Source organism: Tachysurus fulvidraco, chromosome 3 (assembly GCF_022655615.1).
Source record: "Tachysurus fulvidraco isolate hzauxx_2018 chromosome 3, HZAU_PFXX_2.0, whole genome shotgun sequence".
Taxonomy (NCBI): Eukaryota; Metazoa; Chordata; class Actinopteri; order Siluriformes; family Bagridae; genus Tachysurus; species Tachysurus fulvidraco.
Window position 1 is genome coordinate 22191904 of NC_062520.1, and position 14156 is coordinate 22206059.

Genomic DNA, 14156 nt, shown 5'->3' on the forward strand with positions numbered 1-14156 from the left:
GGGCTACCAATCGGAAGGTTGTGAGTTTGATCCCAGGTTCACCAAGCTGCTGCTGTTGGGCCCCTGAGCAAGGCCCTTAACACTCAGATGAATAAAAAAGAGATAATGTAAGTTGCTCTGGATGAGGGCATCTGCCAAATGCTCAAAATGTTAATCCAGCTGTACCTTGTTTTGGGAACCACTTACTCTAATATAGTGTATTGATACACTGAGGATTTACATTGGCTTATGTCACGAATTCTGTGTTTACATCTTAAAAAAGGAATCGTGCTAATTGTTTCATGAACGTGCGTCTAATATTAGATTTGATTCTGACTCGATTCAGATTCGCGCCTGGCAGAGTGGTGCGTTAACTGTATCATATAAGACTTACTCTTAAGGTGTAGGATCAGGGCGAGCGCTAAGAAAATCACCAAGGATCTGCAACATCCTAACAACTTCCCGAGCTCTTCCACTGTTCAATTTCAATTTATTTGTATAATGCTTTTAACAATTCATAGCAGCACCGTGTCCATCTGGAAATCACAACTGTATCCAGAAAACCAGCATTTAATAGAATGTTTGTGCCTTCAAGTAGGGTGACTCAGCTTTAATGACAATAAAATAAATACAGACAAAAAAAGAAAGCTCCTCATTTATAAGCTTTAATCATTACTTGTCCTCATTCTCTGCACACTACTCTCGTTGCTCAGGTAATTGTGCACCTTCACATGTTTTTTCTCCTCCCATAGTCTGCATAGCTTTTAAAGGCCAAATCCATGCATATCACAATTAACCCTGATATTCTGAGAATGAGACGGTAATGATGGTCACAACTCACATACCATGTGATCTTCAATTATTTTAAGAGGAAATACTAATTTATCTGGATAGTAAGAATTCTTAGTGGGGGTTATGTCTCTATATAAAAGGAAGGAAACGAGGGATGGGAAGACAGGAACTTCATCTGTGATTCAGCTCTGAAAACTAAGATAAAGATGTAAGTGATGTGTGATAATGGTGGGCTGTTTTTGCAGTATTCCTTATAACAAAAGCAAGTAAGTAGCTGATGATTTGTGTGTGTGTGTGTGTGTGTGTGTGTGTGTGTGTGTGTGTGTGTGTGTGTGTGTGTGTGTGTGAGAGACAGGTTGACTGTACTGGTTTTAGCAGCAGTGATCATGGTCTCAGTTGAATCGGACACCTCAAGCACAGAAGAGTGGAAATCTCTGAGCAATCCCAAAAGCAGAATGCTGGTGAGCTGAAAACTTTCTGATCTCTAATATCTATGTCTACATCTATGTTCCTAATAATTTGTTTAGCTTTGATCATAACATGATTTACTTGCATGTCATTGGTTCTTCCTTATTTATTATAAATAATACATTTATTATTCCTTCCTTATTTGTTTCTTTCTTTGGATAAACCTTAAAAGCATAAACTTTTCTGCTAAATCAAAAATGTAAAGCAAATATCAAAGCCATTTCTGTTTGAGTGTCACGTATGCATTTTGCAGAAAAAGCTTTTCCTACTATACTTTTCATTACACATTTGTTACACTTTGTCCCAAGTTTTTCAAGATCCTACAATCGTATCTTGATGGACGAGAAGGTCAAACAGCAGTGGACAGCAGCCTGGCAAATACTGCACTGGACAAATACAGCAACTTTCTCTATAACAGCAATTATGATGTTGAATGATGACATTTTATTATATATGTATTAAACCAGATATATTAAACATTTTCCTGTTAGTAGTAGACACCTCATAAAGCATATAAACATTCAAATACCAGTGTCAGAATTATTTTCAGTGTTTCCACATGAGTTTAAATGTCATATTATAATCTGACTTTTATATTATATTATATTTGATTTATATTATATTATAATTGATTGGATGTGATGTCTCTTTTCAACCAGCTTAGCATATAATTATAATTATAATATTTAATAATTATATTAACAAATTACAATTCACTTTCCTTACAATTCAGATTTATTTTTTAAGACACATTAAATGAAATAAATACATTTATTTTAGTTATAGTTATACATTTTATTATTAAAATTGAATTATCTCAGATATAAAGAGCCAATATCTGGATGTTTGAATAAACCTGCTCTGGCTTTATTGCTTTACATTTTCTAAAATAATGCGGTTGCGCAGATTGTGATAGTTAATGATCATCTTGAATGCACCCGTGCTGCTAACAGCGTCCTGCACTTTGGACGCACTGCTGCTATTCTGCGCCTGTTACAGGTTAAAGTTATGGACGAACTTACCGGAGCGCAGCTTATTGCTGAAGCACTGAAAGCTCAGGTTAGTTTAATAATTCAGAAATGTATTTATGCTCAAACAAGTAAAGCTCCAGAACCTTCAAAACCTTTAGCTAGTTCAATTAAGCAATGTGTGTTTGCTTCTCAGTAACACAGCAACTAAAGTGGTGCCATGACAGTCCTGGCTAACGAGCTAACTCTAGCTAACGGGCTAACTCTAGCTAACTCTAGCTAACGGGCTAACTCTAGCTAACTCTAGCTAACCGGCTAACTCTAGCTAATGTGCTAACTGTAGCTAATGGGCTAACTGCAATTAAAAAAAAAAATTTGTGTTCCATCAACAAGAGTGTATATTTAACTTTGTGTTTCATAAACACGAAATTGCACATAAAAACCCCAGATTGCACATTTAAACCCACAGTTGTGCGAAAGTAAATTTCTATTTCAAAATAAAAGCCTGATGTCCTGTAACCAACAGTGTGTATAAGGTGATGAAGTGAACATTATTCATTTATTTATCTTCGATAAGAACTTTAGCCGGTCAGGGAAACACTGGAGGATCTGGAATTTATCCTGGATGCGTGCATGAGGCAGGAATTCACCTTGAATGGGACTCCTGTCCATCACAGAGCACCTTCACATACTCATTCACAACTAGGGGCAATTTATTCAGTAATCCACCACACAGCACTTTTATTATGAGGCCTTGGATCAGTCCTGGTGCCCTGTAGCTATGAGGCTTTCCACAGATAATATTATCTGTTAGCTAATGTTAAAAAATCAGTCGCAGAGCTTCTCGATATCTTTTTCTTTTTGACATCTTGTGCATTCTTTGTCACTGTCACAGTCACCAGATTATCTCTAAACATTAAACTCTAAATATAAAAATAATTAGGTAGTAAAGGTATAATGTAAATTCTGTGATAAAGTTAGTTCCCATCATCCATCACCATCCCAGTTGTGTTTTAAGATTTTGCACATTTACTCATGCTTCTGCATAACTCGAGGCATATCATTTAAACAGCCTCTAAGGATCCAGTTTATGTTAATGCATTAATGGGCATGATGCTTGCTGGTTTATTCAAATTTCTATTGTTAGAAATTTAAAATATTTTTAATTGCTATCATGGCTTATACAATCAAGGCCATATAAATTCAGATGGATTACATTCTGTATGATCTGATCCACTGACAAAGTATGTTGACTGGCACAACATAGAATACGCACATGTGCATGCCTGTGGTGTTCTGTATGACCCGCTTTCAGCTTGCAGAGTTACCAAGAGTATGAGCATCAGATTAGTGCATTGTATCTATAACGAAAAATGGGATTGGTCACCCCTGTAATTCAAATATGTATCATCTTGGGAATAAGCACAAACACCTGTTAATAGTTTCCTTCTGTATATAGCCAGGCCAAGACAGACTTACTGTGTCTTTTACGTGATCAGATTTGGATGTAAACTAATAAAAGAAAGAAAGAAACAAGCAAAGAATCTTATATCTAGACAAATGTACTATTTCTTATTATGGCATTACAATAAACTATTAAGCCTATTTATGAATAATTATTAAAAATATTTCTAGTTATAGTCTATTGTTCTATGAGATCATCTGTTGGTAGAGTATTTAGATCATTTTAAGCACTAATTGCGAGAAAGAACCAAAGTAATCCGTCAAAAAAATGAAGAAAATGTAATGGTTAAAAATAGTAAAATATGCATAAAAATATAATAATCTTGTAATTGTCTTATTACAATATGAAAATAAGAAATTGTCAAACATTGACCATATTACAGATTTTTTTAACTGGTTAAGATATAATTTTATTCTGCATCAAATTATTAAACTGTGCCACAAGTAATTTATGACCCTTTATTAAGTTTCAGCAAATTATGTATATCTTAAGAGGGATATAATAGCATAATGTAGATGGACATTTTATTGCAAACTGTTTTAAGTTAAAAAAAATGAAACTAATGCACCTCAAAGTGTGTATTTATTTATTTTTTAATCTTCTACATATTCTAATATGTTATAATGTCAATCGTAACACTGCAGAATGTGGAGTACATGTTTGGCATCGTTGGAGTTCCCATCATTGAGGTTGCCATGGCAGCCCAGGCTGCTGGCATCAAGTATGTGGGCATGCGCAATGAACAAGCGGTAAGAGCACACCCCTTCACTAGCAGCTAACGAAACGCGTCAAAGACGTACACCGAGGTATTCAGATCTGACATAGATAACAATTAATGGATTTTAATGACTACGATCTGCAATTTGCTCATTACTTGTTCATTGCTTTTGCACTCACTTAGCTAATCAGTTTTTATTGTTCTACTTCTGCTGTTTCTCCTTATTTTTGTAAGCCACTCTAGATAAGAGTCTTATCTGTAATTACAAATCTCAAAAGAATGTTTGAAACATTTTGTGGAATCCATGCCATGAAGAATTGAGGCTGTTCTGAGAGAAAAGAGAAGCCCTACCCAGTATTAGTAAAGTGTTAGTGTTAGTATTGTATACTATTATGTTCTTAATAAAAGTCGTCAGATCTGCTTTGATTTCTTTACTGTGTAAACAAATTTTATCTTCTACATTTATTTAATAAACAAATTTCCAGTTTTAAAACATTTTTCACATATACATGCCTTTTGCACACTACTGTATATGTCACATGTCTCTGTTTTCAACAGGCCTGTTATGCTGCTTCTGCAGTTGGGTATTTAACTGGACAGTATGTGTTTCCCTTAATTGATTTCCTGCCTACTATCAGTGCACTTTTTTCTGTGCCAAAGTGTTGACTCTTATCGCTGTTTGCTACACTGTCACAGTCCTGCAGTGTGTCTGGTGGTGTCTGGACCTGGGCTGATCCATGCACTTGGTGGAATGGCCAATGCTAACATGAACTGCTGGTAATGAGTTTGAATACTTATTGCATGTGGCATTACTTTATTATACATAAATGACACCCCCCCCCCCCCTCTCTCTCAGGCCTGTGTTAGTCATTGGGGGCTCCTCAGATCAGAATCAGGAGACAACTGGAGCATTTCAAGAATTTCCACAGGTGGTTATGCATATGCATGTTCTTGGGTTGGCTACCTGTCCTTCCATATCTCCATGTCTCTTTATGAGAGTCTCATCAGCATGATTTCTCAAGAATGGTTGTTGAATTTATACAGAATTATTAGTGTAACCAGCAAATGAACTGATTAGATCGAGGTCAAGGTTACAGCAAGGACAAATGCCTGAAATAGCTCCAATAGCTTCCTGTTTCAAGTGTATTTTTAAGTGTATTTCTGGTGTATAAATTAGTAACAAGATGGATTTTCAAATCTAGACATCAAACTGAAATTTTATCCTCTTTTCTTAATCAGGTAGAAGCCTGTCGCCTTTACAGCAAGTTTTCAGCTCGACCAGGCAGCCTGATTATGATACCAGCTGTAGTTGAAAAGGTAAAAGTTTTGATCACTTTCATTTTGTGCCTGTAGTTTCTGATTCTGTGTCTTTATACAAGTGCTTGCTTTGATGTTTCACCAGGCTGTAAGGAGCAGTATTTATGGTCGTCCAGGAGCATGCTACATAGACATCCCTGGTAACATGGTAAATGCAAGAGTGGACCGGAAATCAGTCAGGTGACTCCAGTTATGTCTTTTGTGTGACTTACTGTTGGATCATTCTGATATCTAAGGTGTGGGGTCAAGTCTGTGCCATGAATGATGAATGATTTGAAAAGAAAGTTGGTACAGTGACATAGTGAGTAGTATTACTGTGCCTCCTTTAAAGTGTCTCCTGTTCATTCCTGAGCTCAGGTGTCTGTCTGTGGGCAGTTTCACACACATTTGGGTTTCCTTCAGGCTCTCCAGTTTCCTTACATCTCGCAAAACCTTCCAAGGTTCACAGTGACCTTGACGAAGCAGCTATTTAACTTTAAACCGAGGTAATTTAAACACGTTTTGTCTGACTTCAGCTCCTTTGACTGTGTAATTACAGGTTCCCATCCTGTTGTCCTCCTTCTCCAGTGAGCCTGGCCAGCAATCATGAACTCTCCAAAGCTGTCACAGTGCTCAAACAAGCTGAGAGACCACTTCTCATCATTGGCAAAGGTGACACTGAAACACTGACTTCATACTACAGAGCATTACTGACTGTAACTACCTGGTGTAGCTGTAGGTGTATGAGCAGTTTATACACACGTGAATAGTGTGTGTTGCCTGGTTGTAGGTGCGGCATACGGTCGGGCAGAGAACGAAATTAAAGAGCTTGTGGAACTAAGTGGGTTGCCCTTCCTGCCAACTCCCATGGGGAAAGGAGTACTTCCCGATGACCATCCCAACTGTGTGGCTGCTGCACGCTCCAGGTGTGTGTACACTTGGTCCCCTTCCACTTTAAACTGAATACATTTCTGATTCAAATGCAAAGTCTTTTGATCTGCGTTCGAATAGCATTTCTTAATAATAATAATAATAATAATAATAATCACTGTACAAATCTGTGTCTGTGTTCCAGAGCTCTGCTGCAGGCAGATGTGGTTGTGCTGCTGGGTGCCAGACTAAACTGGATCTTGCACTTTGGCTTCGCTCCCAGATTTAGCCCTGATGTCAAACTTATTCAGGTAGAATACAAGCGAATACAAATAGACCTTTTAGGACAAACATAAACCTGCAGCAATTCAAATCCCCTCTTGTCAGTCATGGTAACATTGGAGCACTCAAGGATATATTCAGTGATATATTTAGTCTAGTATAAAGAGATTGTAACTTCCGTATTTGTTGAATGCTTTCTCTCTCTCTCTCTCTCTCTCTCTCTCTAGGTGGATATTTGTGCAGAGGAGCTTAGTAATAATGTTCGAGCTACAGCAGCACTACTGGGAGATGTCAGGGCTGTAGTCAGCCAGGTATCCACAGCACAGCATGTTACTACCTGATTTAGTATATGACTTTATACCATACATATAAAACACACAGTAAAGATGTCAGATGGAAGGTAAATGCTATAAGGGTGTGTAGAGAGGAGAATCATCAGTGTTTTTTCAGAATCATCAGTGTTTCATTGCAGTATCCTTCAATAAGCAATGTTTTCTGAATTCAAATCTAGCTGGTAGAAAATTTGAGATCGGACACATGGGCGTATCCAGCAGACACAGAGTGGTGGACAAAGCTGAAAGAAAAAATGGCTTCCAATGCTCAGATATCAAAAGTAAGGGCCTGACTGAACAAATGAAATTGGTGAAAATGATGCATATAATTTTGCTCAGTGCCAATTTAATTTCTGTTTTACATCTACACTTGAAGTAAAATGACTTTTTTTCATATGCAGGCTCTTTCTCTCCAAAATACTCTGCCCATGAACTACTACACTGCATTCCATCACATTGCTCAACTCCTACCCAAAGACTGTGTCATTGTCAGCGAAGGAGCCAACACCATGGATATTGGTCGCACCATGCTGCACAACTACTTCCCCAGACACAGGTCTTTTATTTTTCCCCAATGTGGTCTGGTCAATCACCATAGACTAGCTAACTCTTCCACAAAAATGTGAAGGCTAAAAAATGGGGAGGGTGGGGTAAACACTTGCTTCACACAGCAGTGTAACACACAGGAGAAAGCACTAACTGCCCTCTTCCTCTTATTTGCTTACATTAGTTCACACATCCCAATTGGCCAGTGTTGTCGTGATTGACAAACGAGAAAAAGTCTGGCAGGTTTTAAAATCAGCAACACTGCAGGCACTTATTTCTACTTATTCCACTCACAACTGAGAACTTGAGTCCTTGATGATTTGTGAACTGACAGAGTTGACTATAATTGACTTAAAATGTTTAATGAAAACAATACAGACAGTAAAGTTAAAGCCAAATCTATGTCAGCGTGCATTTTCTTATACGGTGATATTGCAAGCTTTTCTGCAGGCTGGATGCAGGGACATTCGGCACAATGGGAGTCGGACCTGGCTTTGCCATTGCGGCAGCAGTATTGGAACAGGCCCAGCACACCAGCAAAAGAGTGGTGTGTGTAGAGGGAGACAGCGCATTTGGCTTTTCAGGCATGGAAGTTGAGACCATGTGCAGGTAAACCTCATGCTTTTAACCTCTCAGCCATTCAAGGTTATAGCTGAAGTCTGATTATTCATGCACCTGTCGTGCCAGAGCAGGAATGGAATGTAAGCAACATTGTTCACATATTGGCCTGTGCACCTTATGTACATTGTTCACATATTGGCCTGTGCACCTTATGTACTATAGTTCACATATTGGCCTGTGCACCTTATGTACATTGTTCACATATTGGCCTGTGCACCTTATGTACATTGTTCACATATTGGCCTGTGCACCTTATGTACATTGTTCACATATTGGCCTGTGCACCTTATGTACATTGTTCACATATTGGCCTGTGCACCTTATGTACATTGTTCACATATTGGCCTGTGCACCTTATGTACATTGTTCACATATTGGCCTGTGCACCTTATGTACATTGTTCACATATTGGCCTGTGCACCTTATGTACATTGTTCACATATTGGCCTGTGCACCTTATGTACATTGTTCACATATTGGCCTGTGCACCTTATGTACTTTGTTCACATATTGGCCTGTGCACCTTATGTACATTGTTCACATATTGGCCTGTGCACCTTATGTACATTGTTCACATATTGGCCTAAGTAGCTTAGGTACATGTGCTGTGGTGATGTGACAAGAAAAGTGACAAGGCATATTTGTAGCATTTTAAACTTTCACCCTTGTGATTGTTGTCATTATCTTAAGCTTCATGAGGTGGTTTTTTTTGTTACTCTAACTGTAATTGGGCTACCCATTAGTGTTAATAATCAAAACCTAATTTGTTCAGGCAGTTGCAGAAATCATTTGGCTGGCATTTGTTGTGAAAATCCTTGACTTAAGAATGCTCCCAGAAACGAAAGCATTATGCCTTAGGAATATTATAATTGGTGTCATAAGACATAAGGGAATAGGCCCCAGTTGTTATAATAGTTTTAAGGTAATATATGACTAATATATTAATAACCACACATTAAGTCAGAAGGTAAAGGAGAGTTTATTGTAATAAGGGAACTTAGTAAAAAATAAAGAGACCCGGAGCTATCAGGCCTAGGAGAAGTAGGGGTGTAATCTGGGGATCCAGGTCTCGGGGAAGGAGACGAAGGAATATAGGCCGGAGATCCAGGCTTAGAATTAGTGGGGGGAGATGCCAAAACGGGAGAGAGAAGGCGAATATAGGCGAATGGAGGAGATGAGGGACGAGGAGGAGAAGGAGGAGTTCCACGCTCAGGGCAACAGGGTTCAGCATGAGGACAGCCTTCAGTTTGAGTTCTCTGGTCCATAAGGTCAGTCAAAGGAGTTTGGGTGGAGGAAGAGCGAGTCAGAGACTTCTTCACAATGTGGGAGTGCATGAAAGGAAAGTTCAGGGGAACAAAGTTGTTCCAGGAATGCAGAGCACTCATGGGTGATATGACGCAGATGAAAACGACGATAGCCAGTCATGACCTCAGCAGGAATAGGCCTCGTATAGGGAGAAGGGCGAGAGATCCAGATGGTATGACTCGGATTAATTATTATTATAATTATTATTATTATTGTTATTAGTAGTAGTAGTACTTTTTTAGTAGTAGCAGCTGATTCTACTACATTCTGTTTTATTCTGTAATACGATTTGTGCAATTTTACTTCTACTAATAAGTGTAAAATTATATGTCTTTTGAACAGGTATAAGCTGCCAGTGATCATCATTGTCATCAACAACAATGGCATATATAGTGGTGTAAATAAAGAGACATGGAGGGAAATGGAGAAGATGGGAGACATGACCACAATGTGAGCCCTACATCTCTTCACTGACACTAACTGGCTAGTAGAAGCACTAATGATTACACTACTGAGTAGGCATGGGGTTAATACAGTGGGTTCCAAACAGAAGATGTTGGTTTTTTTCTTCAATATTCAATATCTTAAATATTTAATATTCACTATTTCAATATGCACTATTTCTAGGTACATAAAGCACCTAGCACATGTCCAAGGAATCATTACCTTGCAGGCAGTTGACAAAATGACGAATGCTCGAGTGGTTAAAAAAAAGAGTTTGAAGCACAAGTGTGTACAAAATACAATAGCCAATCAGTAATGAGAAGGCAAGTAACTGCTAAAGTAATAATGAAATTTGTTTTAGATTATGGAAGGTGTTAACCAAGATATTTCCTTAGACTTATTACTTGCTTGAAAGATTTATCAAGTAATAATATGAAGAAATATTTGGTGGTTGATGCCATGATGTTGAAACTAAAATCACACTATGATCCTTAACTGTGTGCTTTTTGAGGGTGTTAATGGTGGTTTATGTCCAGCAGAGGTGATGTATATCAATTTAGTTTTGTCAAGGTTTCAAATGAAAATAGACTTTTTTAGACTTTTTCAGATGATTGTGAGTTCACTTCCCAGCACTATCAAGCTGCAACTGTTTATCCTCCTCTGTTGCATCCTGCTTCACATGTAAGTCTCTTTAGATAAAAGCAATAGCCTAATGAGAGAGATCCTAATTTAAACCAGGAACTGACCATTAAGGCAGTCCACTAGTAATTAAATGACAATGATTGCAATCCCCATGTCAGCAAGAGTTGAACTGGGCAGCACAGTGTCAAGCACAAGAGACGGATCTAGGAAGATGAAAACAGAATACTGAGTAGTGTCTGGTGTTGTGACTCTAACCCTTGTTGGCAAGCACAGTGGTCAGACATTTCTTGTAGTTGGTCAACAGGTATGCAAACATCTGAGAGAGATTTTGTTCCAATCCTCATTACAAATAATTCTCCTGAAGGTTTTGAGTCTTTCGCTTGGCAATTCAAAGTTTCAGCTCCATCCACAGATTTTCTATGGACTTAAGGTCTGGAGACTGGTTAGGTGTGCTTAGTGTGCTTCTTCTTGAGCCACTCCTTTATTATTCTGGGTCATTGTCATGAGTTAAGACCCATCTTCAGTGTTCTGGCTGAGGCCAGGAGGTTCTCTTCCAAGATTCTATTGTACATGGTCCCGTTCTTAGATCCCCGAAGGAGTTGAAGTCTTCCAGTACCCTTAGCAGAAACTCAGCCCAAAATCAGAATGTTTCCACCTCCATTTGACAGTGGGGATGGTGTTCTCAAGGTCATATTCAGCATTTATCTGCCGCAAAACATGGTGAATCAAGGTGATGCCAAAGAGCTCAAATTTGGTCTAATCTGACCACATCACATTTCCCAAGCCTTGTCTGAATCATTCAGGTGTTCATTGGCAAGCTTCAGACAGGCCTGTAAAGGTGCCTTCTTAAGCAAGGGGATCTTTTTTGGGAATGCAGGGTCTTGATCCAGTAGTGTATTATCAGTGTGACAGTGTTCCCAGAGCCCTTGAAATCCTCAACAAGCTTCTCTCATGTAATTCTGGGCTGATCCCTCACCTTTCTCAGAATCATCCTTACCCCATGAGGTGAGATCCTACATGAGGTGAGCTCCAGAGCGAGGGTAATTGACTGTTATATTGTATTTCTTTCATTTTCAAATTAATGCTTTCTCACCAAGCATCTTGCTGATGGTCTTGAATCCCATTCCAGCCTTGTACAGGTCTACAGTCTTGTTTCTGACATCAAAGAGATTGATTCTGTGACAGGTGTCTTTTACATACATAACAAGTTGACATTAGGAGTACTTTCCTAAAGGCACCAGACTAATTTGTGTACATAAACGGCCTGTGGGGGGTCAGAATTCTTGCTGGTTGGTAGGGGATCAAATACTTATTTTACTCAATAAAATACAAATTAGTTTGTATTCTTTTTTTTGTTGATATTCTATCTTTCTGTGTTAAAACAAACCTAGCATAACAATTCTAGACAGTTAATTTCTTTGTAAGGGGGGAAACTAACTAAATCAGCAGTGGATCAAATAATTATTTTCCCCACTGTAACTTTCAGGGTGCAGCAGTTTTGAAACAGGCATGTTTTAAGGCAAATACAACAGTTTTTATATATTTTTTAAGGGTCTAACATTTACACTCATACATTTCTCACAAATACAATTAAGCATGATTTGTTTTAGTTCTGATTTAGCACTGCATTTCTGTGTGTTCCATATGACAGACCACCACACTTGCTCTGCTCTTCCCAATATGTGTTAATGAGATGTCATGTTAATGTCATGCATTTGTCTCTTTCAGAGCTCCTCCAGTGACACTCCTGCCCGAGGCACGTTATGAGCAGGTAATGTGTGCATTTGGGGGATGCGGCTATCTGGTCAGGACAGTAGAGGAACTGCGTACAGCCCTTCAACAGAGCTTGAGACAAACAGCCACCCCAAGCCTAATTAACGTACTAATAGACCCAGCCTCGGACCGAAAGCAACAGGTATCCATCTACACTTCGAAATTCTATTAAAACCTACATTTAATACATTTTTAAAGCACAAACTAATGTGACCACACGTTATTCTATGTGTCTGTTATGGTTGTGTGTCTCATGAGGACTGTGGACCAATATAGGCTGCACAGCACAGTATGAGATATTTGACAAAATTTAAAATCTGTGCCATTCTTATTTTGTTCTTAACTCATTCTCTCTCTCTCTCTCTCTCTCTCTCTCTCTCTCTCTCTCTCTCTCTCTCTCTCTCTCTCTCTCTCTCTCTCTCTCTCTCTCTCTCTCTCTCTCTCTCTCCTTCTTTTTAGGAGTTCCCCTGGCTGACTCGCTCCAATCTGTAAGAAGAGGAGGAGTTGTTTTTTTTTTTTTTTGCTGTGATGGACAGTAGTCATCCTTTACTAATGACTAGCCCCAGAGCAGGCAACAGAACTACCCCCATCTTGCACTTTATGTATTGACATTAATTACCAGATGGTCTCTAATTACTGACATTTTTATGATTAAGCTCTTTTTTCAGCCACAAGCCTGACCTTTGGTTAACCTGTGATTATTGAATTATTGATCAGTTATCTCTTTATGTAATATGGAATAACCGAAATTGGAACACATGGGAGGCACAGCAATAAATATATGGTTTAATATATTTCACACAATTAATTCATCCCATGGAGGAAGAGTTGAATGAATGATCGTGTTAAATTTGGCCATATGCTAAACTTTGCGTTGTGTTTGGCCAGGACTTTATTCCGATGCCCATGTATTAAAGGACCAGATCGAAATTGTGTTCCTTAAGCATTCGGAAATATTCTTTTATACAAATTGCAGGAGTTCAAGCCTGGTGTACTTGTCTTTATCAAGAGAGTAATAAGAAAATGCAACAGGATGTAAGAACCACAGGATTTGGACAGTATTTGTACAGAATATATGTACTGTAAGTGTCTGGCATGGTTTGATGGCATGGGTTCTGCTTTAGCTCAGTTCAGATTCCAGTTAATGAAAGCCTTCCTGTCCTTTGCTTCTCCTGTATGTCAAAGACCATTACCTCATTGCTTTAGCTCAGCAGTAAAGCTAGACGAGACTCTCAATCCTGCAAACAGCTCTCAGGAGGCCAAGAATCACATCACATAAATGACCAAGATTTTTATGGAGTAATTTCCTGAACTGTTTCAACAGTTGTAATTATGGATGTCTGAGGATTTGTACTTTAAATTTAACCTCTGTATTCCATGGTTGCAGTTTCTGCCATTCAAATGACATTTTGAATAATACAGATGTACATTCAGGTGGTTTAAACGCCAGTGTTGTAAATTAAATGTAATTATTAAAATGCACTGTCTCTATGTTTCTTATGTTGATGATTAAGCACCTATAGTGTATTGCATTAAGCATGTTTTATCCCCACTGCAGGACTTAAGTAGCCCTTTGCTTAATTGCCATGTCATTAATTCTGAAGGAAAGGAAAGGCGAGTACGTGTCTACTGCACTGGTTGAGTTTGTGTACAGG

The 14156-nt window shown here is 38.5% G+C and overlaps 2 protein-coding genes across 4 annotated transcripts; both read left to right on the plus strand.

Annotated features, from left to right (window-relative positions):
- The first annotated feature begins 775 nt into the window (after window positions 1-775).
- LOC125140914 (uncharacterized protein C2orf66) lies at window positions 776-1778 on the plus strand. The gene is made up of 3 exons (XM_047811796.1): window positions 776-979; window positions 1127-1232; window positions 1548-1778. Coding segments are annotated over exons 1-3 (237 nt in total). The 5' UTR covers window positions 776-977; the 3' UTR covers window positions 1677-1778.
- A 362-nt stretch (window positions 1779-2140) lies between these two features.
- Window positions 2141-13992, plus strand: hacl1 (2-hydroxyacyl-CoA lyase 1). 3 transcript variants are annotated; one of them, XR_003440991.2, is made up of 17 exons: window positions 2141-2298; window positions 4317-4421; window positions 4949-4989; window positions 5087-5167; window positions 5247-5319; window positions 5630-5707; window positions 5793-5887; window positions 6246-6358; window positions 6477-6612; window positions 6762-6867; window positions 7066-7149; window positions 7350-7451; window positions 7572-7726; window positions 8167-8325; window positions 9606-9814; window positions 9985-10092; window positions 12457-12596. XR_003440991.2 is itself a non-coding variant. In XM_027149188.2 (17 exons), the coding sequence occupies exons 1-17, from the start codon at window positions 2248-2250 to the stop codon at window positions 12991-12993; spliced, it is 1707 nt and encodes a 568-aa protein (XP_027004989.2). In that variant the 5' UTR covers window positions 2141-2247; the 3' UTR covers window positions 12994-13992. The 3 variants fall into 3 exon arrangements, 2 of the variants coding, with proteins under 2 accessions (XP_027004989.2, XP_047666985.1); XM_027149188.2 differs by lacking the exon at window positions 9606-9814 and adding an exon at window positions 12961-13992 and having other exon boundaries at window positions 12457-12643; XM_047811029.1 differs by lacking the exons at window positions 4949-4989; window positions 9606-9814 and adding an exon at window positions 12961-13992 and having other exon boundaries at window positions 2281-2298; window positions 12457-12643.
- Window positions 13993-14156: the final 164 nt, after the last annotated feature.

Excerpts from the sequence above, each read along its gene's own strand:
- LOC125140914 (XM_047811796.1), top strand. Across the intron at positions 1,233-1,547 it reads ATCCCAAAAGCAGAATGCTG|TTTTTCAAGATCCTACAATC; the intron begins GTGAGCTGAAAA and ends CTTTGTCCCAAG.
- hacl1 (XM_027149188.2), top strand. The coding sequence starts at position 2,248 with ATGGACGAACTTACCGGAGCGCAGCTTATTGCTGAAGCACTGAAAGCT. Across the intron at positions 4,990-5,086 it reads GTTGGGTATTTAACTGGACA|TCCTGCAGTGTGTCTGGTGG; the intron begins GTATGTGTTTCC and ends ACACTGTCACAG. Across the intron at positions 12,644-12,960 it reads CCTCGGACCGAAAGCAACAG|GAGTTCCCCTGGCTGACTCG; the intron begins GTATCCATCTAC and ends CCTTCTTTTTAG.